The sequence below is a fragment of the Takifugu rubripes genome, unplaced genomic scaffold (genome assembly GCF_901000725.2).
Source record: "Takifugu rubripes unplaced genomic scaffold, fTakRub1.2, whole genome shotgun sequence".
NCBI classification, from domain to species: Eukaryota; Metazoa; Chordata; class Actinopteri; order Tetraodontiformes; family Tetraodontidae; genus Takifugu; species Takifugu rubripes.
The window spans coordinates 98,403-120,895 of NW_021821643.1; the positions used below are offsets into that span (position 1 = coordinate 98,403).

The 22,493-nt window shown below is 46.6% G+C and overlaps 4 protein-coding genes and 1 long non-coding RNA gene across 6 annotated transcripts; all 5 read right to left on the bottom strand.

Moving 5' to 3' along the window:
* Positions 1–1,363: 1,363 nt before the first annotated feature.
* On the bottom strand, positions 1,364–5,111 carry LOC115248591 (immunoglobulin kappa light chain-like; the record flags this gene model as incomplete). The annotated part of the gene is made up of 6 exons (XM_029832340.1): positions 5,106–5,111; positions 4,467–4,545; positions 4,073–4,391; positions 3,658–3,692; positions 1,681–1,989; positions 1,364–1,599 (listed from the first exon to the last, which is right to left on the bottom strand). Coding segments are annotated over exons 1-6 (984 nt in total), but the record flags the coding sequence as incomplete, so codon positions are not given.
* Positions 5,112–5,412: 301 nt separating this feature from the next.
* LOC115248609 (amphiphysin-like) lies at positions 5,413–7,690 on the bottom strand. The gene is made up of 5 exons (XM_029832364.1): positions 7,682–7,690; positions 7,564–7,608; positions 7,181–7,369; positions 6,607–6,708; positions 5,413–6,191 (listed from the first exon to the last, which is right to left on the bottom strand). Exons 3-5 carry the CDS (start codon positions 7,361–7,363, stop codon positions 6,087–6,089), a joined length of 390 nt encoding a protein of 129 aa, XP_029688224.1. The 5' UTR covers positions 7,364–7,369; positions 7,564–7,608; positions 7,682–7,690; the 3' UTR covers positions 5,413–6,086.
* Positions 7,691–8,241: 551 nt separating this feature from the next.
* LOC115248614 (uncharacterized) lies at positions 8,242–11,860 on the bottom strand. The gene is made up of 4 exons (XR_003887415.1): positions 11,104–11,860; positions 10,121–10,550; positions 9,993–10,022; positions 8,242–8,782 (listed from the first exon to the last, which is right to left on the bottom strand). It is a non-coding gene; the product is annotated as an uncharacterized lncRNA (long non-coding RNA).
* Positions 11,861–12,645: 785 nt separating this feature from the next.
* On the bottom strand, positions 12,646–15,995 carry LOC101072220 (uncharacterized; the record flags this gene model as incomplete). Its single annotated transcript, XM_029832341.1, is given in 7 exon segments — positions 12,646–12,833; positions 12,915–12,945; positions 12,947–13,224; positions 14,082–14,229; positions 14,866–15,275; positions 15,351–15,429; positions 15,990–15,995. Coding segments are annotated over 7 exon segments (1,140 nt in total), but the record flags the coding sequence as incomplete, so codon positions are not given.
* Positions 15,996–16,347: 352 nt separating this feature from the next.
* LOC115248595 (amphiphysin-like) lies at positions 16,348–18,579 on the bottom strand. Of its 2 annotated transcripts, XR_003887410.1 has the most exons (6): positions 18,371–18,579; positions 18,253–18,297; positions 17,873–18,061; positions 17,515–17,616; positions 17,231–17,369; positions 16,348–17,077 (listed from the first exon to the last, which is right to left on the bottom strand). XR_003887410.1 is itself a non-coding variant. In XM_029832347.1 (5 exons), exons 1-5 carry the CDS (start codon positions 18,572–18,574, stop codon positions 16,973–16,975), a joined length of 645 nt encoding a protein of 214 aa, XP_029688207.1. In that variant the 5' UTR covers positions 18,575–18,579; the 3' UTR covers positions 16,348–16,972. The 2 variants fall into 2 exon arrangements, 1 of the variants encoding a protein (XP_029688207.1); XM_029832347.1 differs by lacking the exon at positions 17,231–17,369.
* Positions 18,580–22,493: the final 3,914 nt, after the last annotated feature.

A 22,493-nucleotide genomic window follows, 5' to 3' on the forward strand; every position in this document is an offset into this window, starting at 1 on the left:
CATAACTCCTGCTCTGCAGCCTCATGTCCAGCTTCCCACCCGTCTGACACTTTAAGTGGAACTTGATTTGTACAGGAACGTTCATCATCTGGGCTCACCCAGCCTCCTCCCTGACCTCCATCAGCCCCCTCTTCAGCAGTCTCGTACTCAGACCCTGACCCATCTGGAGACCTGAAACACTTCCCCTCCTTGTCCACGGCACGGCCGGATTTTAATGTCTTTAGGAGGCGCTGATGGTGGACCAAGGAAGAGCTGATTCAGTTGGTAACATAGATTCCAGAGAGACTTTGATCTGAAACATCAAAGCCCCACAGCGCCCAGTGCTTTTCTCTAGTTTGCTAAAGGGGCCTAAAGATGAAGAGCAGTTGTTCTGGTTTATCTGGTCACTGACTTCATAATCCTGACCTGAATCTTGGGGCCTCCATCACAACTCACGTTGCTGAAGATCCTGTGGAGATGCTTCCAAACGGGTTTTAAATATCAACTATTGTTAGAAGGGAAATGCTGATTTGAGCCGATCCTGTTGATCCCCTTCCAGAAGGGATTTTACTGACTAATTTGTGCCCCACGAAGGTGCTGAGAAGAAGCTGAGTGGATGCTGCTGAGCGGGCAGAAGCCAGAAGACCTGGCCTGTTAAATGGGTCCACAGGTGTCTTCTGGAAGGTTCTGCAGCCTGAGAACCTGTTGCAGACGATGAGCAGGTGCAGCAGGCCAGAGTGTGACTGTGGGGACGAGACCGATAAAATCACTTCCTGTGCTGCGGCTGTGTGCTTCCTGTGAAGGTGTCCTAGCAACAGTGAAACCACACGTTCTGGGGGAGCAACGCTGAAAGAGACGCAGAAACCTTCACAGCAACCTTCGGCTCCTTGCAGCATCTTCTCACCACATTTATCTTCTGGACACTTTTAGAATTATTCGGACTTAATTTGTATGTAATGATCAACGAACCATTTCTGGATTTCTCCGTAATAAACAGGAAATCTTCTGTGTCTTCCAATATCGTCCCTAAAGATCAACATGTGAGCAGCAACCGTCTCATTCTGCCGCTTCCTAATAACAAACATGTCAAACAGGAAGTGATCGAGACGCTGTCATCGGTCCAGGAATTCATCAACAAAGATGAAAAAATGACATCAAACTACAAAGAGTTTGGTGACCTCACAACGAGGATTCAGCTTCCTGTTCAGACAGATTTACTTTATTGATCAAAGCTGGCAAATTACAGTTATTATTGCTGGAGAGAAGCTTTTATTCTGCGAGAGGAAAAGTCCCAGTGGAAAAGGAAGCAGTGAGAGGACGAGACAGGATGGTGGACTGGAACCAGTCAGTCAGCCTGTTTCTGGTTGTTGGTGAGGAAGAGGAGCAGAGAGATTCCACAGCAGCTCAGCAGACTCTTCATCATCAGGGCCGTGTAGACAAAAGAGAGCAGCTTCATCCTCAGCACAGACGGGGGGATGGACGGAGGGACGGACGGGGGGATGGACGGGGGGACAGACGGAGGGATGGATGGAGGGATGGACGGGGGGATGGACGGGGGGACAGTCGGGGGGATGGACGGGGGGACAGACGTAGGGATGGACGGGCGAACTGGTGCAACCTCTGGAAGACAAACACAGTGAAGAAGAAAGATCAGCCCACCTGAAGGTGTCTCAAGATGGCTGAGGGACAGGACATCAGCACCTTGCTGGGACTGGGCCTTCACCTTCCCCCACTCGTGCTGCACGGAGCAGCGGTATTTATAGGTGTGGACGGCGTCCCGGTCCAGCAGTCTGATGGAGGTGATGCGGCCCGGCTCTCTGAGCTGCAGCTCTTCTTCATGGGCAGGAGGTGACTCCTCCACAGCACTGTCGGCCCGTTGTCTCCTCCAGGAGAACCTCACCAGAGGAGGAACCATGTCTGAGGCCACACACAGCAGGGCGGTCCTCCCCTCCAGAGGATCTCTGGATGCTGCTGGGTACACGCTCAACACAGGCTGGACCAGCGCCGCATCTGTGGTGAGACACCAGAGTTACTGCTCTCACTGGCCCTGAGGGGTCAACGCTGGAGGTCAGAGGTCAGCTCAACCACACATGCACATCGTGCGCTCACACAACTCATTCATAATCGATAATCTACCCATTTATTCACCAATAATCCACAGATAATCTAGCCATTTATTCACCAATAATCCATTGATAATCTACCCATTTATTCACCAATAATCTACCGATAATCTACCCATTTATTCACCAATAATCCACTGATAATCTACCCATTTATTCACCAAACATCTATTGATAATCTACCCATTTATTCAACAATAATACACTGATAATCGACCCATTTATTCACCAATAATCCATTGATAATCTACCCATTTATTCACCAATAATCCACCGATAATTTACCCATTTATTCACCAATAATCCACCGATAATCTACCCATTTTTAACCAATTATCCACAGATAATCCACCCATTTATTCACCAATTATCCACAGATAATCTACCCATTTATTCACCAATAATCCATTGATAATCTACCCATTTATTCACCAATAATCTTCCGATAATCAACCCTTTTTTCACCAATAATCTACGATAATCTACCCATTCATTCACCAATAATCCACTGATAATCTACCCATTTATTCACAAATAATCTACCCATAATCTACCCATTAATTCACCAATAATCCTCAAAAATTCTACCCATTAATTCACCGATAATCTACTGGTAATCTACCGTTTTATTCACCAATAGTCTATTGATAATCTACCCATTTATTCTCTAATAATCCACCGATAATCGACCCATTTATTCACCAATAATCCACCGATAATCGACCCATTTATTCACCAATAATCCACCGATAATCGACCCATTTATTCACCAATAATCCACCGATAATCGACCCATTTATTCACCAATAATCCACTGATAATCTACCCATTTATTCACCAATAATCCACTGATATTCTACCCATTTATTCACCAATAATCACAGATAATCTACCCATTTATTCACCAATAATCCACAGATAATCTACCCATTTATTCACCAATAATCCACCGATAATCTACCCATTTATTCACCAATAATCCACCGATAATCTACCCATTTATTCACCAATAATCCACTGATATTCTACCCATTTATTCACCAATAATCCACTGATAATCTACCCATTTATTCACCAATAATCCACCGATAATCTACCCATTTATTCACCAATAATCCACAGATAATCTGCCCATTTATTCACCAATAATCCACAGATATTCTACCCATTTATTCACCAATAATCACAGATAATCTACCCATTTATTCACCAATAATCCACTGATATTCTACCCATTTATTCACCAATAATCACAGATAATCTACCCATTAATTCACCAATAATCCACTGATAATCTACCCATTTATTCACCAATAATCCTCAGATAATCTACCCATTTATTCACCAATAATCCACAGATAATCCACCCATTTATTCACCAATAATCCACTGATAATCCACCCATTTATTCACCAATAATCCATGGATGAATCCAGCTAAATTCCCGTCTGTGCTCTTGTGTTTATGGTTTTATAGATAATCTTCTTGAGTGTCAATATTTCTTTTTTGTCTTTTGATCGTTATTAAAAGGTTTGGAGCAAAGTTTGATTCTCACCTGAGACGACGAGTCTGGTTCCAGATCCAAAAATCCAGACACAGTGAAACAGAGAAGGACAAAATCTGCTGCTGAACATTTGAGTCGAGGTTCTGATCCTGAAGATTCCTGTTTCAGTACAGGTGACTCTGACATCAGGTCTTCCTGGTTCCAGACATCAGGTCTTCCTGGTTCCAGACATCAGGTCTTTGTGGTTCCAGACATCAGATCTTCCTGGTTCCAGACATCAGATCTTCCTGGTTCCAGACATCAGATCTTCCTGGTTCCAGACATCAGGTCTTCGTGGTTCCAGACATCAGGTCTTTCTGGTTCCAGACATCAGGTCTTTCTGGTTCCAGACATCAGGTTTCCATCAGAAAGGATATTGATCCACAGCAGCTGGTTTTTGTTCAGGTGCCTCACATCTTCTCTCACTGTGGATCCACTCTTCCAACAGGAGCAGTAATATGAGGCAGCGTGAGAGGGTTTAACTGAGAAGATGAGCAACTCACAGTTGTTCTGCTGAATCCTAGCTGAGAAATCATCTTTCTCAGCATGAGAGTACCGCGTGATTTCACTGCTGCTCTTATAAATATTCAGGAGCAATTCAAACGTGCCTGATTCCTTCTTCTGGTACCAGAACACATAATAATCACAATTATTGATTCCTCCACAGCTTATTGAGGCAATTTTACCAGCTCTGCGGGTCACTGAGATCTGGTCCTGGGTCAGCTGCGTTTCTATGACAACCAGCCCTGTAGAGACGGGGACAGGCAGCTGAAGTCAGCGTGTGTGTGGTGGTCGTGTCCTGGCTGGCTGGAAACACTCACCTGAGCAGAGGAAGCAGAGAGCCGCAGGTGTGAACGGCTGCATTGTTGCTTTGGTGGGCCGGAGGCAGGACTGATCCAGCTCCTCTCAGCCCCCATCAGCCCCTGCTGCTGATGCCCCGCCCACCTCACCACAAACAGGAAACAGGTCTCCATGACGACAGCAGTCTCAGCAGCTCTGAAATGTGGTTCTGCTCATTCATTTCTCTAAAACATCAAAGATAAATCATCACGATTAGAACCTATAAACAGATTTTCAAGGTTTCCCTTTTGCTCAGAGTTGATGTTTACATTTTATTGACGTGACTGTAAACGTCCAGAAGATAAATGTGGTGAGAAGATGCTGCAAGGAGCCGAAGGTTGCTGTGAAGGTTTCTGCGTCTCTTTCAGCGTCGCTCCCCCAGAACGTGTGGTTTCACTGTTGCTAGGACACCGTCACAGGAAGCACACAGCCGCAGCACAGGAAGTGATTTTATCGGTCTCGTCCCCACAGTCACACTCTGGCCTGCTGCACCTGCTCATCGTCTGCAACAGGTTCTCAGGCTGCAGAACCTTCCAGAAGACACCTGTGGACCCATTTAACAGGCCAGGTCTTCTGGCTTCTGCCCGCTCAGCAGCATCCACTCAGCTTCTTCTCAGCACCTTCATGGAGGAACGATGGGAGAAGAAGCCTCTGACGGCTTCACGTGACCTTCATTGATCCTCTGCAGATATTGTGACCTTGAGATTTGTTCATGAGTTTGAGGAGGATGAAATAAAGTGAAGAAGTTTGTGACGTTTGGAATGTTTCACATTTTCAAGACTTTGCTGTTCTTCACTCTTCATCCTCCAGTTCTGATGGTTCCTGCTGACGTCAGTTCTGCTCAAAGTTCATGGAAGCTCTGCCCCCCCCCCCCCCCCCCCCCAACTGTATGTGTGCGGTTGGATCATGAACGATAAAGAAGCCAAAATGTTCCCAGGACTCATTTATTGATGACATAAACAAGTGATTTGTGGCATCAAGGTCACGGATCTACACCATCAAGGTCAAAGGAAGTGACATCAGAAGTGTCCAACACACCAGGAATAAACACACAACATAAATTGCATCAAACAGCGTCGCTGTGACTTATGGTCTGGATCAATTAGCTCTACTATTAAATCAATAAGCAACATTATTTTGGCAGAAACACAGAACAGAGACTTGATCACCAAACACTCGCAGGTAGGAACTCGCCAACGGACGCGTCCTCACCGACTCCCTGGCAGACTCCAGAACATTTAAATAGGTCACATGACTACAGATTCTAGAATATTCCACAGCAATCAAACACGTCTGGAGCAACAGAGGATCCTTTTCTCTCTTTTCTTCCGCTGTTCCGGTCCAGATGTTTTTCCCAGTTAAAGTCACGTCTTCCAACAACAGGAGAATATTGGTTGTTTGTGGGGGGGGCCAGACTATCACGTCATGCTTCGTAATTTCCAGGATCAAACGAGACGTTGGCACCAGTTTTGCTGAGCAGAGGAACCTGGTGGTGACCTGCCCACGGTTGCACCAGGTGCCTCCAGGCAGTTGCTGATGTTGCTCTGATGTTGCCTCAAACTTCTGCTCACGTCTTGTTTTTTACAGCGTCGCGAGTCTTCTTATTCCAAACGCTGCGTAAAGTTCTCTGGAAACAGTCCTTTCTGGGCGCTAGCACCGCGTGCTAACCACTCGCTTTCTTTGATACCCGTGAGCCAACCAGCGTCCTGCCACAACAACAACAACAACAACAACAACAGCGCAACGTTAACGCAGGACAATCTGACCTCAGCTCATCCCTAAACACCTGCAGCTGTTTTCTGTAGTCGGAGCAACAGTGACATCAGGTGACGCCTTTGTTTTATGCACCTGCTCCATTTAGCACGTCTCCACCTGAGCGAAGCTCTCCTGTGGTTCTCCTGTGGTTCTCCTGTGGTTCTCCTGTGGTTCTCCTGGGTCTCAGCAGAACTTTGTCAACTCGTGTTTGTGGGGTTTTTCTTTAGGACGTTTTTGAGTTTTAGTAACAATAAAAAGGTTCAAATGTTTTGACTGACAAATAAATGTAATCAAGGTTTCAGCCACACAGCTGAAATATTCAAATGTGTTTGTGGTCCTGGCAGGTGTGTCTGGTTCCATTCTCACCTGATCCTCCGCCGACTCGGTGGGCACCACCAGAACCACGTCACCTCTCTTCAGTTCAAGTTCGTCTGAGTTGGCTGCTTCAAAGTCGTGCATCGTCTCCACCTGAAGACACAGAGGTGTCACCTGTGGTCCTGCTGGGAACTTCCTGTCAGGGTCGGGGTCAGGGTCGGGATCAGGGTTGGGGTCGGGGTCAGGGTCGGGATCAGGGTTGGGGTCGGGGTCAGGGTCGGGATCAGGCTCAGGATCAGGGTCGGGATCAGGGTTGGGGTCAGGATCAGGCTCAGGCTCAGGCTCAGGCTCAGGCTCAGGCTCAGGGTCAGGGTCAGGGTCAGGGTCGGGGTCAGCGTCGGGATCAGGGTCGGGATCAAGGTCAGGGTCGGAATCGGGATTAAGGTCAGGGTCGGGGTCAGGGTCGGGATCAGGGTCAGGATCAGGGTTGGGGTCGGGGTCGGGTTCAGAGTCAGAGTCAGGATCAGGCTCAGGCTCAGGCTCAGGCTCAGGCTCAGGCTCAGGCTCAGGGTCAGGGTCCGGGTCAGGGTCCGGGTCGGATTATTGGCCTTGAAGGAAGTCTCACCTTGTACAGGAAGTCATCCGGGAGCCCGGACACGCCTCCAGATGGACTCATGTGTTTCATGGTCTGGCTCACCGTGGTCACATCGTTGTCACTGGCGGCGGTGGGCGAGATGATGTCACCATCGCGGTCGTCGTCACCTTCATTACTGGAGGCGGGTTCGATGATCACTGACGGGATCGGCATGTTTTCCTGCAACGACAGGAAGACGTGATCCCAGATCAAAACAGAACCGGGTCAGAGGAGCTGAAACACTCGTCTCCAATGAGGGAGCTCTGATTTAGGGTTTGAACTTCATTCACATTAATGAGACAATCGTGTCAGCGGCCCCCAAAACTATTATTATTAGTGTTGTTGTTGTTGTTGTTGTTGTTCTTTATATTTACCAGCGGAGCTGCTTCATCCGCACATGTTTGGTCAGCACCAGGAATCTACAGACAACATTTTTATTTAAGACGTATTAAAATAAAAAACAAGCAAAATCAACACAAATGAAAAAGAAACCTCATCAAGCTCCGCCTCCTGGATGGATGAAGGTTCCTCAGGTACCTTCAAAGGAAAACATTCACGTTTATGATGAAGATCATCTTGATGAGGATGGTGATGAAGATCATGATGATGATAATCTTAATGATGATGATGAAGATCATCTTGATGATGAGTTTGCTGATGATGAAGATCATCTTGATGAGGATAATGAGTTTGATGATGAAGATCATCTTGATGAGGATAATGAGTTTGATGATGAAGATCATCTTGATGAGGATGATGAGTTTGCTGATGAAGATCATCTTGATGATGAGTTTGCTGATGATGAAGATACTCCTGGCCATAGTGGTGATGATGAAGATGAACCTGCCGACTGACCAGATGTATCAAGGATGAAGATCCTGCGGTTCACTTACGACTGGCTTCTCCTCCTCCAGACTGCCTGATCCCTCTGTGTCCTCCTCTCCAGCAGGTGGCGCTTCAGTCTCCTCCATCACTTCATCAGAGGGAGCAACAGTGGGCTCCAGCTCTTCCTCAGTGGAAGGAGCTGTAGTCGGCTTCACCTCCTCTTCTTCACTCTTCTCTTCCTCTTCTTCAGCAGGTGCTGCGGGCTCCTCACCAGCAGGGGGAGCTGTAGCCTCCTGTTCCTCAGGAGCTTCTGTGTCTGGAGCTTCAGGAACCTCACTTGGTTCTGTTTTAACCTCGTTCTTGTAGAGAAAACTTGGTGTGAACCCAAAACTGGCTCCTGACATGTTCCTTTCAACTCCAACCAGAACTAGAACTGAGTTTCTTAATAGGAGATAATGTGATCTAGATGAATCACTAATAGAACTAGACTAAACCACAACTGCACTGTTGGACCTTGGTTACCATCTGAAGATGCTGTCAGATGCAAACGTCAGCAGATCACTAATGATCTCTATCAATACTGATCAGCCTGATAACAGCAGCAGGTTTCCAGCACTTTCTCTGCTTTCAATTTACACAGTTTTCAAATCTGAAACCCATTTTTCTGAAGCTGATGAACCTCGTTAAACTAAACCTGTCTATAAAGCCTGACCTGGTTAAACTTACCATTTTATCAAAATCAGCAAAAAAAGAGGGCGGAGCCGCATCCTGAGGAGCAGACAGGTGAAACACAAACGAGTCACAACGAGTCACAACGAGTCACATTATAACATTTACTTCCACTAAACCCTCAACATTAACATGCCAGACTAACCGTTACAGTACTTTAACTAACCCACACTGACTAACATTAACCCACACTAACTAACACTAACCCACACTAATGAGCACTAACCCACACTAACATTAACCCACACTAACTAGCACTAACCCACACTAACACTAACCCACACTAACTAGCACTAACCCATACGAACCCTAAGCCACACAGACTAAAATGAACCCACACTAACCCTAACCTACACTAATACTAACCCATATGAATACTAAGCCAACACTAACCTACACTAATACTAACCCACACTAACTAACACTAACTCACACTAACCCTAACGCACACTAACTAACACTGACCAACACTAACACACTAACCCACACTAACTAACACTGACTAACACTAACACACTAACCCACACAAACTAACACTAACCCACACTAACTAACACTGACCAACACTAACACACTAACCCACACAAACTAACACTAACCCACACTAACACTAACCCACACTAACTAACACTGACCCACACTAACTAACACTGACCCACACTAACTAACACTAACCCACACAAACTAACACTAACCCACACTGACCCACACTAACTAACACTGACCCACACTAACTAACACTAACCCACACAAACTAACACTAACCCACACTGACCCACACTAACTAACACTGACCCACACTAACTAACACTAACCCACACTAACTAACACTGACCCACACTAACTAACACTAACCCACACTAACTAACACTGACCCACATTGGTCATGATGATTCACAAAACACACTTTACTGGTCCGACACACATCTTTCATTCAAAACCTCTTTGGTTCTGACTGACATTCAACCTTTGTGGGCTGTTGTTGCTATATTTGTTGTTGTTGTTGCTATATTTGTTGTTGTTGTTGCTGCTACTGTTGTTGTTGTTGCTATATTTGCTGCTGCTGTTGTTGTTGTTGTTGTTGTTGTTGTTGTTGTCTCCCCGGTGGAGAAGACACATGACTCAATCACATGATGGTATCCAATCGATTCCTCCCTCCGTTCTGAGGGATCCGTCTGGTGGAGGGGTTCATCAGCCAGTCAAGCAAAGGTTCAATCTCAGACCCGTTTAACAGATTAGAACAGGTTACCTGGGACAGGCCATTAAACGCACTGGTGACCTGGAGTGAAGCACAAAGACACAAACATTGTTAGCACGCTGCAACGGTGACACCTTAAAGATAACCAAATGTGGAACCGGAGGATGGGATGGACACACAGATAAAGCAAGCAAGAGGAGGTGTAGGAGGAGCTCAGGCTGGGGTCCAGGTTTGAGGACTCTGTGGAAGGGTAGAAGACACCATAAAGGATTCTCCATTCATTTCTACACGAGGCTGGTTTCTACCACAGGGCGGAGTTGAGAAAGACCAATACCTCTTCCTTCTCTGTATCTAGCTCTTGATACAACTTTCCAAGTCTCCGGTTTGCAGCTTCATCTTCTGACATGTCTGAATTTTCTGGTTCTTTGTGAATTCTGTTTACAGCTTTAACTCCCTCAGCTGAGACGGATGCAGAGTCCCGCCAGGGCTCGGAGGTCCAGACGCCATCTTCAGTACCTGAACATGTTTCTGGGAAACTGTTGACACACTGGTCTGACTCAAACGCACCTCCACTTTCTGTTTGAGCAAAAGGGTCTGAATCAAACGCACCTCCTGTCACAGCCCCTTTTCCCCAGTTCCCTCCTGTCCCAGTACTTTTCCACTGCCCTGCTCACACCACACCCTCTGATCACACACCTGCCCTCACTCATCAATCAGCTCACCTACCAGTATATATTCTCCAGCCTCACACTCACTCAGTGCCAGATTGTTCTTCTGCTTTCATGCGTGACTTTCCAGCATTGTTTCCCTGCGGGATTACCCGTTACCGACCCTGCCTGTCTTCGTTCTGCGTGCCTTGCCTGTTCCCAGGACAACCTACCTGCTTTCTGCCCCTGACTACGACTTCTGCCTCAGTGTCTCTGGTACCTGTCTGCTCACCTGGTTTAGACTTCTCCGCCCGGCTCGGACTTCGCTGCTGCTCGTCCCACTCCCCGAGCCCGCAACCCATAGACTTTGTGCGGGCCCAGAACCTGAAGAACGGACTATTTCCTGTGTTTCCTGGTCTGCCTGAGTTCCTGTTTGCCCGTGTGTTAATAAAAATCATTACTAGGGTCCAGCTTTCCAGAGTGCTGCGTTTGGGTCCTAACTGCACCCGTCACACCTCCTCCCTGTGCTTCAGTCGTGGGATCTGAATCAAACGCACCTCCCTTGTTATCTGAGGGGTTTTCGTTAAACACACTTCCTGTTTGAGGCTCACCTGCCTGATCTCTGGAAACTGATTGTGTACCAGTGTTCCGTGCCAACTCTTCATCAGCTGAACACTTTTCTTCGTCACTCTTCCATAACTCCTGCTCTGCAGCCTCATGTCCAGCTTCCCACCCGTCTGACACTTTAAGTGGAACTTGATTTGTACAGGAACGTTCATCATCTGGGCTCACCCAGCCTCCTCCCTGACCTCCATCAGCCCACTCTTCAGCAGTCTCGTACTCAGACCCTGACCCATCTGGAGACCTGAAACACTTCCCCTCCTTGTCCACGGCACGGCCGGATTTTAATGTCTTTAGGAGGCGCTGATGGTGGACCAAGGAAGAGCTGATTCAGTTGGTAACATAGATTCCAGAGAGACTTTGATCTGAAACATCAAAGCCCCACAGCGCCCAGTGCTTTTCTCTAGTTTGCTAAAGGGGCCTAAAGATGAAGAGCAGTTGTTCTGGTTTATCTGGTCACTGACTTCATAATCCTGACCTGAATCTTGGGGCCTCCATCACAACTCACGTTGCTGAAGATCCTGTGGAGATGCTTCCAAACGGGTTTTAAATATCAACTATTGTTAGAAGGGAAATGCTGATTTGAGCCGATCCTGTTGATCCCCTTCCAGAAGGGATTTTACTGACTAATTTGTGCCCCATGAAGGTGCTGAGAAGAAGCTGAGTGGCTGCTGCTGAGCGGGCAGAAGCCAGAAGACCTGGCCTGTTAAATGGGTCCACAGGTGTCTTCTGGAAGGTTCTGCAGCCTGAGAACCTGTTGCAGACGATGAGCAGGTGCAGCAGGCCAGAGTGTGACTGTGGGGACGAGACCGATAAAATCACTTCCTGTGCTGCGGCTGTGTGCTTCCTGTGATGGTGTCCTAGCAACAGTGAAACCACACGTTCTGGGGGAGCGACGCTGAAAGAGACGCAGAAACCTTCACAGCAACCTTCGGCTCCTTGCAGCATCTTCTCACCACATTTATCTTCTGGACACTTTTAGAATTATTCGGACTTAATTTGTATGTAATGATCAACGAACCATTTCTGGATTTCTCCGTAATAAACAGGAAATCTTCTGTGTCTTCCAATATCGTCCCTAAAGATCAACATGTGAGCAGCAACCGTCTCATTCTGCCGCTTCCTAATAACAAACATGTCAAACAGGAAGTGATCGAGACGCTGTCATCGGTCCAGAAATTCATCAACAAAGTTGAAAAAATGACATCAAACTACAAAGAGTTTGGTGACCTCACAACGAGGATTCAGCTTCCTGTTCAGACAGATTTACTTTATTGATCAAAGCTGGCAAATTACAGTTATTATTGCTGGAGAGAAGCTTTTATTCTGCGAGAGGAAAAGTCCCAGTGGAAAAGGAAGCAGTGAGAGGACGAGACAGGATGGTGGACTGGAACCAGTCAGTCAGCCTGTTTCTGGTTGTTGGTGAGGAAGAGGAGCAGAGAGATTCCACAGCAGCTCAGCAGACTCTTCATCATCAGGGCCGTGTAGACAAAAGAGAGCAGCTTCATCCTCAGCACAGACGGGGGGATGGACGGAGGGATGGACGGGGGGACAGACGGAGGGATGGACGGAGGGATGGACGGGGGGGCAGACGGGGGGATGGACGGGGGGACTGGTGCAACCTCTGGAAGAGAAACACAGTGAAGAAGAAAGATCAGCCCACCTGAAGGTGTCTCAAGATGGCTGAGGGACAGGACATCAGCACCTTGCTGGGACTGGGCCTTCACCGCCCCCCCCCTCGTGCTGCACGGAGCAGCGGTATTTATAGGTGTGGACGGCGTCCCGGTCCAGCAGTCTGATGGAGGTGATGCGGCCCGGCTCTCTGAGCTGCAGCTCTTCTTCATGGGCAGGAGGTGACTCCTCCACAGCACTGTCGGCCCGTTGTCTCCTCCAGGAGAACCTCACCAGAGGAGGAACCATGTCTGAGGCCACACACAGCAGGGCGGTCCTCCCCTCCAGAGGATCTCTGGATGCTGCTGGGTACACGCTCAACACAGGCTGGACCAGCGCCGCATCTGTGGTGAGACACCAGAGTTACTGCTCTCACTGGCCCTGAGGGGTCAACGCTGGAGGTCAGAGGTCAGCTCAACCACACATGCACATCGTGCGCTCACACAAGTCAATCATAATCGATAATCTACCCATTTATTCACCAATAATCCATTGATAATCTACCCATTTATTCACCAATAATCTACCGATAATCTACCCTTTTTTTCACCAATAATCTACCGATAATCTACCCATTAATTCACCAATAATCTACCGATAATCTACCCATTTATTCACCAATAATCCATTGATAATCTACCCATTTATTCACCAAAAATCTATTGATAATCTACCCATTTATTCACCAATAATCCACCGATAATCTACCCATTTATTCACCAATAATCTACCGATAATCTACCCATTTATTCACCAATAATCCATTGATAATCTACCCATTTATTCACCAATAATCCACAGATAATCCACCCATTTATTCACCAATAATCCATTGATAATCTACACATTTATTCACCAATAATCCACCGATAATCTACCCATTTTTAACCAATAATCCACAGATAATCTACCCATTTATTCACAAATAATCTACCGATAATCTACCCATTTATTCACCAATAATCCACAGATAATCTACCCATTTATTCACAAATAATCTACCGATAATCTACCCATTTATTCACCAATAATCCTAAAATAATCTACACATTTATTCTCCAATAATCCACAGATAAATCCAGCTAAATTCCCGTCTGTGCTCTTGTGTTTATGGTTTTATAGATAATCTTCTTGAGTGTCAATATTTCTTTTTTGTCTTTTGATTGTTATTAAAAGGTTTGGAGCAAAGTTTGATTCTCACCTGAGACGACGAGTCTGGTTCCAGATCCAAAAATCCTGACACAGTGAAACAGAGAAGGACAAAATCTGCTGCTGAACATTTGAGTCGAGGTTCTGATCCTGAAGATTCCTGTTTCAGTACAGGTGACTCTGACATCAGGTCTTTCTGGTTCCAGACATCAGATCTTCCTGGTTCCAGACATCAGATCTTCCTGGTTCCAGACATCAGATCTGCCTGGTTCCAGACATCAGGTCTTTCTGATTCCAGACATCAGGTCTCTGTGGTTCCAGACATCAGGTCTTTCTGGTTCAAGACATCAGATCTTCCTGGTTCCAGACATCAGATCTTCCTGGTTCCAGACATCAGATCTTCCTGGTTCCAGACATCAGGTCTCTGTGGTTCCAGACATCAGGTCTTCCTGGTTCCAGACATCAGGTCTTTCTGGTTCCAGACATCAGGTCTTTCTGGTTCCAGACATCAGGTCTTTCTGGTTCCAGACATCAGATCTTCCTGGTTCCAGACATCAGATCTTTGTGGTTCCATACATCAGATCTTTGTGGTTCCATACATCAGATCTTCCTGGTTCCAGACATCAGGTCTTCTTGGTTCCAGACATCAGATCTTTGTGGTTCCAGACATCAGATCTTCCTGGTTCCAGACATCAGATCTTCCTGGTTCCAGACATCAGGTCTTCCTGGTTCCAGACATCAGATCTTCCTGGTTCCAAACATCAGGTCTTTCTGGTTCCAGACATCAGGTCTTTCTGGTTCCAGACATCAGGTCTTTCTGGTTCCAGACATCAGGTCTTCCTGGTTCCAGACATCAGATTTCCATCAGAAAGGATATTGATCCACAGCAGCTGGTTTTTGTTCAGGTGCCTCACATCTTCTCTCACTGTGGTTCCACTCTTCCAACAGGAGCAGTAATATGAGGCAGCGTGAGAGGGTTTAACTGAGAAGATGATCAACTCACAGTTGTTCTGCTGAATCCTAGCTGAGAAATCATCTTTCTCAGCATGAGAGTACCGCGTGGGTTTACCGCCGCTCTTAGCAATATTCAGGAGCCTTTCAAACGTGCCTGATTCCTTCTTCTGGTACCACAACACATAACTACCACACTCATTGATTCCTCCACAGCTTATTGAGGCACTTTTACCAGCTCTCCTGGTCACTGAGATCTGGTCCTGGGTCAGCTGCGTTTCTATGACAACCAGCCCTGTAGAGACGGGGACAGGCAGCTGAAGTCAGCGTGTGTGTGGTGGTCGTGTCCTGGCTGGCTGGAAACACTCACCTGAGCAGAGGAAGCAGAGAGCCGCAGGTGTGAACGGCTGCATTGTTGCTTTGGTGGGCCGGAGGCAGGACTGATCCAGCTCCTCTCAGCCCCCATCAGCCCCTGCTGCTGATGCCCCGCCCACCTCACCACAAACAGGAAACAGGTCTCCATGACGACAGCAGTCTCAGCAGCTCTGAAATGTGGTTCTGCTCATTCATTTCTCTAAAACATCAAAGATAAATCATCACGATTAGAACCTATAAACAGATTTTCAAGTTTTCCCTTTTGCTCAGAGTTGATGTTTACATTTTATTGACGTGACTGTAAACGTCCAGAAGATAAATGTGGTGAGAAGATGCTGCAAGGAGCCGAAGGTTGCTGTGAAGGTTTCTGCGTCTCTTTCAGCGTCGCTCCCCCAGAACGTGTGGTTTCACTGTTGCTAGGACACCATCACAGGAAGCACACAGCCGCAGCACAGGAAGTGATTTTATCGGTCTCGTCCCCACAGTCACACTCTGGCCTGCTGCACCTGCTCATCGTCTGCAACAGGTTCTCAGGCTGCAGAACCTTCCAGAAGACACCTGTGGACCCATTTAACAGGCCAGGTCTTCTGGCTTCTGCCCGCTCAGCAGCATCCACTCAGCTTCTTCTCAGCACCTTCATGGAGGAACGATGGGAGAAGAAGCCTCTGACGGCTTCACGTGACCTTCATTGATCCTCTGCAGATATTGTGACCTTGAGATTTGTTCATGAGTTTGAGGAGGATGAAATAAAGTGAAGAAGTTTGTGACGTTTGGAATGTTTCACATTTTCAAGACTTTGCTGTTCTTCACTCTTCATCCTCCAGTTCTGATGGTTCCTGCTGACGTCAGTTCTGCTCAAAGTTCATGGAAGCTCTGCCCCCCCCCCCCCCCCCCCCCCCAACTGTATGTGTGCGGTTGGATCATGAACGATAAAGAAGCCAAAATGTTCCCAGGACTCATTTATTGATGACATAAACAAGTGATTTGTGGCATCAAGGTCAGGGATCTACACCATCAAGGTCAAAGGAAGTGACATCAGAAGTGTCCAACACACCAGGAATAAACACACAACATAAATTGCATCAAACAGCGTCGCTGTGACTTATGGTCTGGATCAATTAGCTCTACTATTAAATCAATAAGCAACATTATTTTGGCAGAAACACAGAACAGAGACTTGATCACCAAACACTCGCAGGTAGGAACTCGCCAACGGACGCGTCCTCACCGACTCCCTGGCAGACTCCAGAACATTTAAATAGGTCACATGACTACAGATTCTAGAATATTCCACAGCAATCAAACACGTCTGGAGCAACAGAGGATCCTTTTCTCTCTTTTCTTCCGCTGTTCCGGTCCAGATGTTTTTCCCAGTTAAAGTCACGTCTTCCAACAACAGGAGAATATTGGTTGTTTGTGGGGGGGGCCAGACTATCACGTCATGCTTCGTAATTTCCAGGATCAAACGAGACGTTGGCACCAGTTTTGCTGTGCAGAGGAACCTGGTGGTGACCTGCCCACGGTTGCACTAGGTGCCTCCAGGCAGTTGCTGATGTTGCTCTGATGTTGCCTCAAACTTCTGCTCACGTCTTGTTTTTTACAGCGTCGCGAGTCTTCTTATTCCAAACGCTGCGTAAAGTTCTCTGGAAACAGTCCTTTCTGGGCGCTAGCACCGCGTGCTAACCACTCGCTTTCTTTGATACCCGTGAGCCAACCAGCGTCCTGCCACAACAACAACAACAACAACAACAACAACAACAACAACAGCGCAACGTTAACGCAGGACAATCTGAGCTCAGCTCATCCTAAACACCTGCGGCTGTTTTCTGTAGTCGGAGCAACAGTGACATCAGGTGACGCCTTTGTTTTATGCACCTGCTCCATTTAGCACGTCTCCACCTGAGCGAAGCTCTCCTGTGGTTCTCCTGTGGTTCTCCTGTGGTTCTCCTGTGCTTCTCCTGTGCTTCTCCTGGGTCTCAGCAGAACTTTGTCAACTCGTGTTTGTGGGGTTTTTCTTTAGGACGTTTTTGAGTTTTAGTAACAATAAAAAGGTTCAAATGTTTTGACTGACAAATAAATGTAATCAAGGTTTCAGCCACACAGCTGAAATATTCAAATGTGTTTGTGGTCCTGGCAGGTGTGTCTGGTTCCATTCTCACCTGATCCTCCGCCGACTCGGTGGGCACCACCAGAACCACGTCACCTCTCTTCAGTTCAAGTTCGTCTGAGTTGGCTGCTTCAAAGTCGTGCATCGTCTCCACCTGAAGACACAGAGGTGTCACCTGTGGTCCTGCTGGGAACTTCCTGTCAGGGTCGGGGTCAGGATCAGGATCAGGATCAGGGTCAGGATCAGGATCAGGATCAGGATCAGGATCAGGGTCAGGGTCAGGATCAGGATCAGGATCAGGGTCAGGGTCAGGGTCAGGGTCAGGGTCAGGATCAGGATCAGGGTCAGGATCAGGATCAGGATCAGGGTCAGGGTCCGGGTCGGATTATTGGCCTTGAAGGAAGTCTCACCTTGTACAGGAAGTCATCCGGGAGCCCGGACACGCCTCCAGATGGACTCATGTGTTTCATGGTCTGGCTCACCGTGGTCACATCGTTGTCACTGGCGGCGGTGGGCGAGATGATGTCACCATCGCGGTCGTCGTCACCTTCGTTACTGGAGGCGGGTTCGATGATCACTGACGGGATCGGCATGTTTTCCTGCAACGACAGGAAGACGTGATCCCAGATCAAAACAGAACCGGGTCAGAGGAGCTGAAACACTCGTCTCCAATGAGGGAGCTCTGATTTAGGGTTCGAACTTCATTCACATTAATGAGACAATCGTGTCAGCGGCCCCCAAAACTATTATTATTAGTGTTGTTGTTGTTGTTGTTGTTCTTTATATTTACCAGCGGAGCTGCTTCATCCGCACATGTTTGGTCAGCACCAGGAATCTACAGACAACATTTTTATTTAAGACGTATTAAGATCGAAAACAAGCAAATTCAACACAAATGAAAAAGAAACCTCATCAAGCTCCGCCTCCTGGATGGATGAAGGTTCCTCAGGTACCTTCAAAGGAAAACATTCACGTTTATTAGAAACTGAGTGAAGTATTGATTGATACAAGATGATGAGGATGAGGATGATGAAGATAATCCTGATGGTGATGAAGACAATCTTAATGATGATGAAGATCATCTTGATCATCATCATCATAAAGGTCTTCATGATGGTGAGTTTGCTGATGATGAAGATCATCTTTATGAGGATGGTGATGAAGATCATCTTGATGATGATGAAGATAATCTTGATGAGGATGATGAGTTTGATGATGAGTTTGATGATGAAGATCATCTTGATGATGAGTTTGCTGATGATGAAGATCATCTTGATGAGGATGGTGATGAAGATCATCTTGATGATGATGAAGACAATCTTAATGATGATGATGAAGATCATCTTGATGAGGATAATGAGTTTGATGATGAAGATCATCTTGATGAGGATGATGAGTTTGCTGATGAAGATCATCTTGATGATGAGTTTGCTGATGATGAAGATACTCCCGGCCATGGTGGTGATGATGAAGATGAACCTGCCGACTGACCAGATGTATCAAGGATGAAGATCATGCTGTTCGCTTACGACTGGCTTCTCCTTCTCCAGACTGCCTGATCCCTCTGTGTCCTCCTCACCAGCAGGTGGCGCTTCAGTCTCCTCCATCACTTCATCAGAGGGAGCAACAGTGGGCTCCAGCTCTTCCTCAGTGGAAGGAGCTGTAGTCGGCTTCACCTCCTCTTCTTCACTCTTCTCTTCCTCTTCTTCAGCAGGTGCTGCGGGCTCCTCACCAGCAGGGGGAGCTGTAGCCTCCTGTTCCTCAGGAGCTTCTGTGTCTGGAACTTCAGGAACCTCACTTGGTTCTGTTTTAACCTCGTTCTTGTAGAGAAAACTTGGTGTGAACCCAAAACTGGCTCCTGACATGTTCCTTTCAACTCGAACCAGAACTAGAACTGAGTTTCTTAATAGGAGATAATGTGATCCAGATGAATCACTAATAGAACTAGACTAAACCACAACTGCACTGTTGGACCTTGGTTACCATCTGAAGATGCTGTCAGATGCAAACGTCAGCAGATCACTAATGATCTCTATCAATACTGATCAGCCTGATAACAGCAGCAGGTTTCCAGCACTTTCTCTGCTTTCAATTTACACAGTTTTCAAATCTGAAACCCATTTTTCTGAAACTGATGAACCTCGTTAAACTGAACCTGTCTATAAAGCCTGACCTGGTTTAACTTACCATTTGATCAAAATCAGCAAAAAAAGAGGGCGGAGCCGCATCCTGAGGAGCAGACAGGTGAAACACAAACGAGTCACAACGAGTCACATTATAACATTTACTTCCACTAAACCCTCAACATCAACATGCCAGACTAACCGTTACAGTACTTTAACTAACCCACACTGACTAACATTAACCCACACTAACCCTAATCTACACTAATACTAACCCATATGAATACTAAGCCAACACTAATCCACACTAACACTAACCCACATTAACGCTGACCCACACTAACACTAACCCACACTAACTAACACTAACCCACACTAACACTAACCCACACTAACCCTAACGCACACTAGCACTGACCCATACTAACACTAACCCACACTAACTAACACTAACCCACACTAACACTAACCCACATTAACACTAACCCACACTAACACTAACCCACACTAACGCTGACCCACACTGACTAACAATAACCCACACTAGCACTGATCTACACTAATACTAACCCATATGAATACTAAGCCAACACTAATCCACACTAACACTAACCCACACTAACGCTGACCCACACTAACACTAACCCACACTAACTAACACTAACCCACACTAACACTAACCCACACTAACCCTAACGCACACTAGCACTGACCCATACTAACACTAACCCACACTAACTAACACTAACCCACACTAACACTAACCCACACTAACGCTGACCCACACTGACTAACAATAACCCACACTAGCACTGACCCACACTAACACTAACCCACACTAGCACTAACCCACACTAACGCTGACCCACACTGACTAACAATAACCCACACAAGCACTGACCCACACTAACACACTAACCCACACTAACTAACACTAACCCACACTAACATTAACCCACACTAACTAGCACTAACCCAAACTAACCCACACTAACACTAACCCTCACTGACCCACACTAACACTAACCCACACTAACTAACACTGACCCACACTATTAATAACCCACACTAACCCACACTAACTAACACTAACCCACACTAACTAACACTGACCCACACTATCAATAACCCACACCAACCCACACTAACCCACACTAACTAACACTGACCCACACTCTCAATAACCCACACTAACCCACACTAACACTAACCCACACTAACTAACACTGACCCACACTATCAATAACCCACACTAACCCACACTAACTAACACTAACCCACACTAACTAACACTGACCCACACTGGTCATGATGATTCACAAAACACACTTTACTGGTCCGACACACATCTTTCATTTAAAACCTCTTTGGTTCTGACTGACATTCAACCTTTGTGGGCTGTTGTTGCGATATTTGTTGTTGTTGTTTACATATTTGTTGTTGTTGCTATATTTGTTGTTGTTGCTGCTGCTACTGTTGTTGTTGTTGCTATATTTGCTGCTGCTGTTGTTGTTGTTGTTGTTGTTGTTGTTGTTGTCTCCCCGGTGGAGAAGACACATGACTCAATCACATGATGGTATCCAATCGATTCCTCCCTCCGTTCTGAGGGATCCGTCTGGTGGAGGGGTTCATCAGCCAGTCAAGCAAAGGTTCAATCTCAGACCCGTTTAACAGATTAGAACAGGTTACCTGGGACAGGCCATTAAACGCACTGGTGACCTGGAGTAAAGCACAAAGACACAAACATTGTTAGCACGCTGCAACGGTGACACCTTAAAGATAACCAAATGTGGAACCGGAGGATGGGATGGACACACAGATAAAGCAAGCAAGAGGAGGTGTAGGAGGAGCTCAGGCTGGGGTCCAGGTTTGAGGACTCTGTGGAAGGGTAGAAGACACCATAAAGGATTCTCCATTCATTTCTACACGAGGCTGGTTTCTACCACAGGGCGGAGTTGAGAAAGACCAATACCTCTTCCTTCTCTGTATCTAGCTCTTGGTACAACTTTCCAAGTCTTCGGTTTGCAGCTTCATCTTCTGACATGTCTGAATTTTCTGGTTCTTTGTGAATTCTGTTTACAGCTTTAACTCCCTCAGCTGAGACGGATGCAGAGTCCCGCCAGGGCTCGGAGGTCCAGACGCCATCTTCAGTACCTGAACATGTTTCTGGGAAACTGTTGACACACTGGTCTGACTCAAACGCACCTCCACTTTCTGTTTGAGCAAAAGGGTCTGAATCAAACGCACCTCCACTTTCTGTTTGAGCAAAAGGGTCTGACTCAAACGCACCTCCACTTTCTGTTTGAGCAAAAGGGTCTGAATCAAACGCACCTCCACTTTCTGTTTGTTTGTTTGTTTGTTTGTAGTTGTATATCGGCCCCCTGCTGGGCCATATTCAGAGTTCCTGTCTGAGTTCTCTGATTTCTTGTCTGACTTGGTCCTTAGAACGGACAAAGTCATTATCATTGGAGACTTTAATATCCATATGAACGTTATAAATGACAGCTTTAGAAGTGGCTTCATTTCATTACTTGAGTCAGTTGGTTTCCTCCAGCAGATAAACCAACCAACTCATAGCTTCAACCACACCTTAGATCTAGTTCTGGCTTATGGTGTTGAGGTAGAACATGTGTCAGTGTTCCCTCAGAACCCAGTCCTGTCAGACCATTCTTTGATCACTTTTACATTTATGATTAAGGATTCTTCTATGCTCAGAACAAAGTCTTACTGTAGCAGATGTCTCTCAGATAATGCTGTAGCTAAGTTTAAGGAAGTGATCCCTGTGCTGATCCCAGGACCACCGTGTGTTTCCCCAGGGATCAGTCATAATCTGAGCCCTGCTGAGGTTGACTCTATTGCTGAAGGTGCAGCAACCTCACTGAGAATCACGCTTGATTCTGTTGCCCCC

Coding starts and splice junctions, on each gene's coding strand:
- LOC115248609 (XM_029832364.1), bottom strand. CDS start 7,363: ATGCCGATCCCGTCAGTGATCATCGAACCCGCCTCCAGTAATGAAGGT. Junction 6,709..7,180: donor CGGATGACTTCCTGTACAAG/GTGAGACTTCCT, acceptor CTGTGTCTTCAG/GTGGAGACGATGCACGACTT. Junction 6,192..6,606: donor CCGAGTCGGCGGAGGATCAG/GTGAGAATGGAA, acceptor TTGTTGTGGCAG/GACGCTGGTTGGCTCACGGG.
- LOC115248595 (XM_029832347.1), bottom strand. CDS start 18,574: ATGAAGACCTTTATGATGATGATGATCAAGATGATCTTCATCATCATT. Junction 18,298..18,370: donor AGGAGGCGGAGCTTGATGAG/GTTTCTTTTTCA, acceptor TGTTGTCTGTAG/ATTCCTGGTGCTGACCAAAC. Junction 18,062..18,252: donor CGGATGAAGCAGCTCCGCTG/GTAAATATAAAG, acceptor CTGTCGTTGCAG/GAAAACATGCCGATCCCGTC.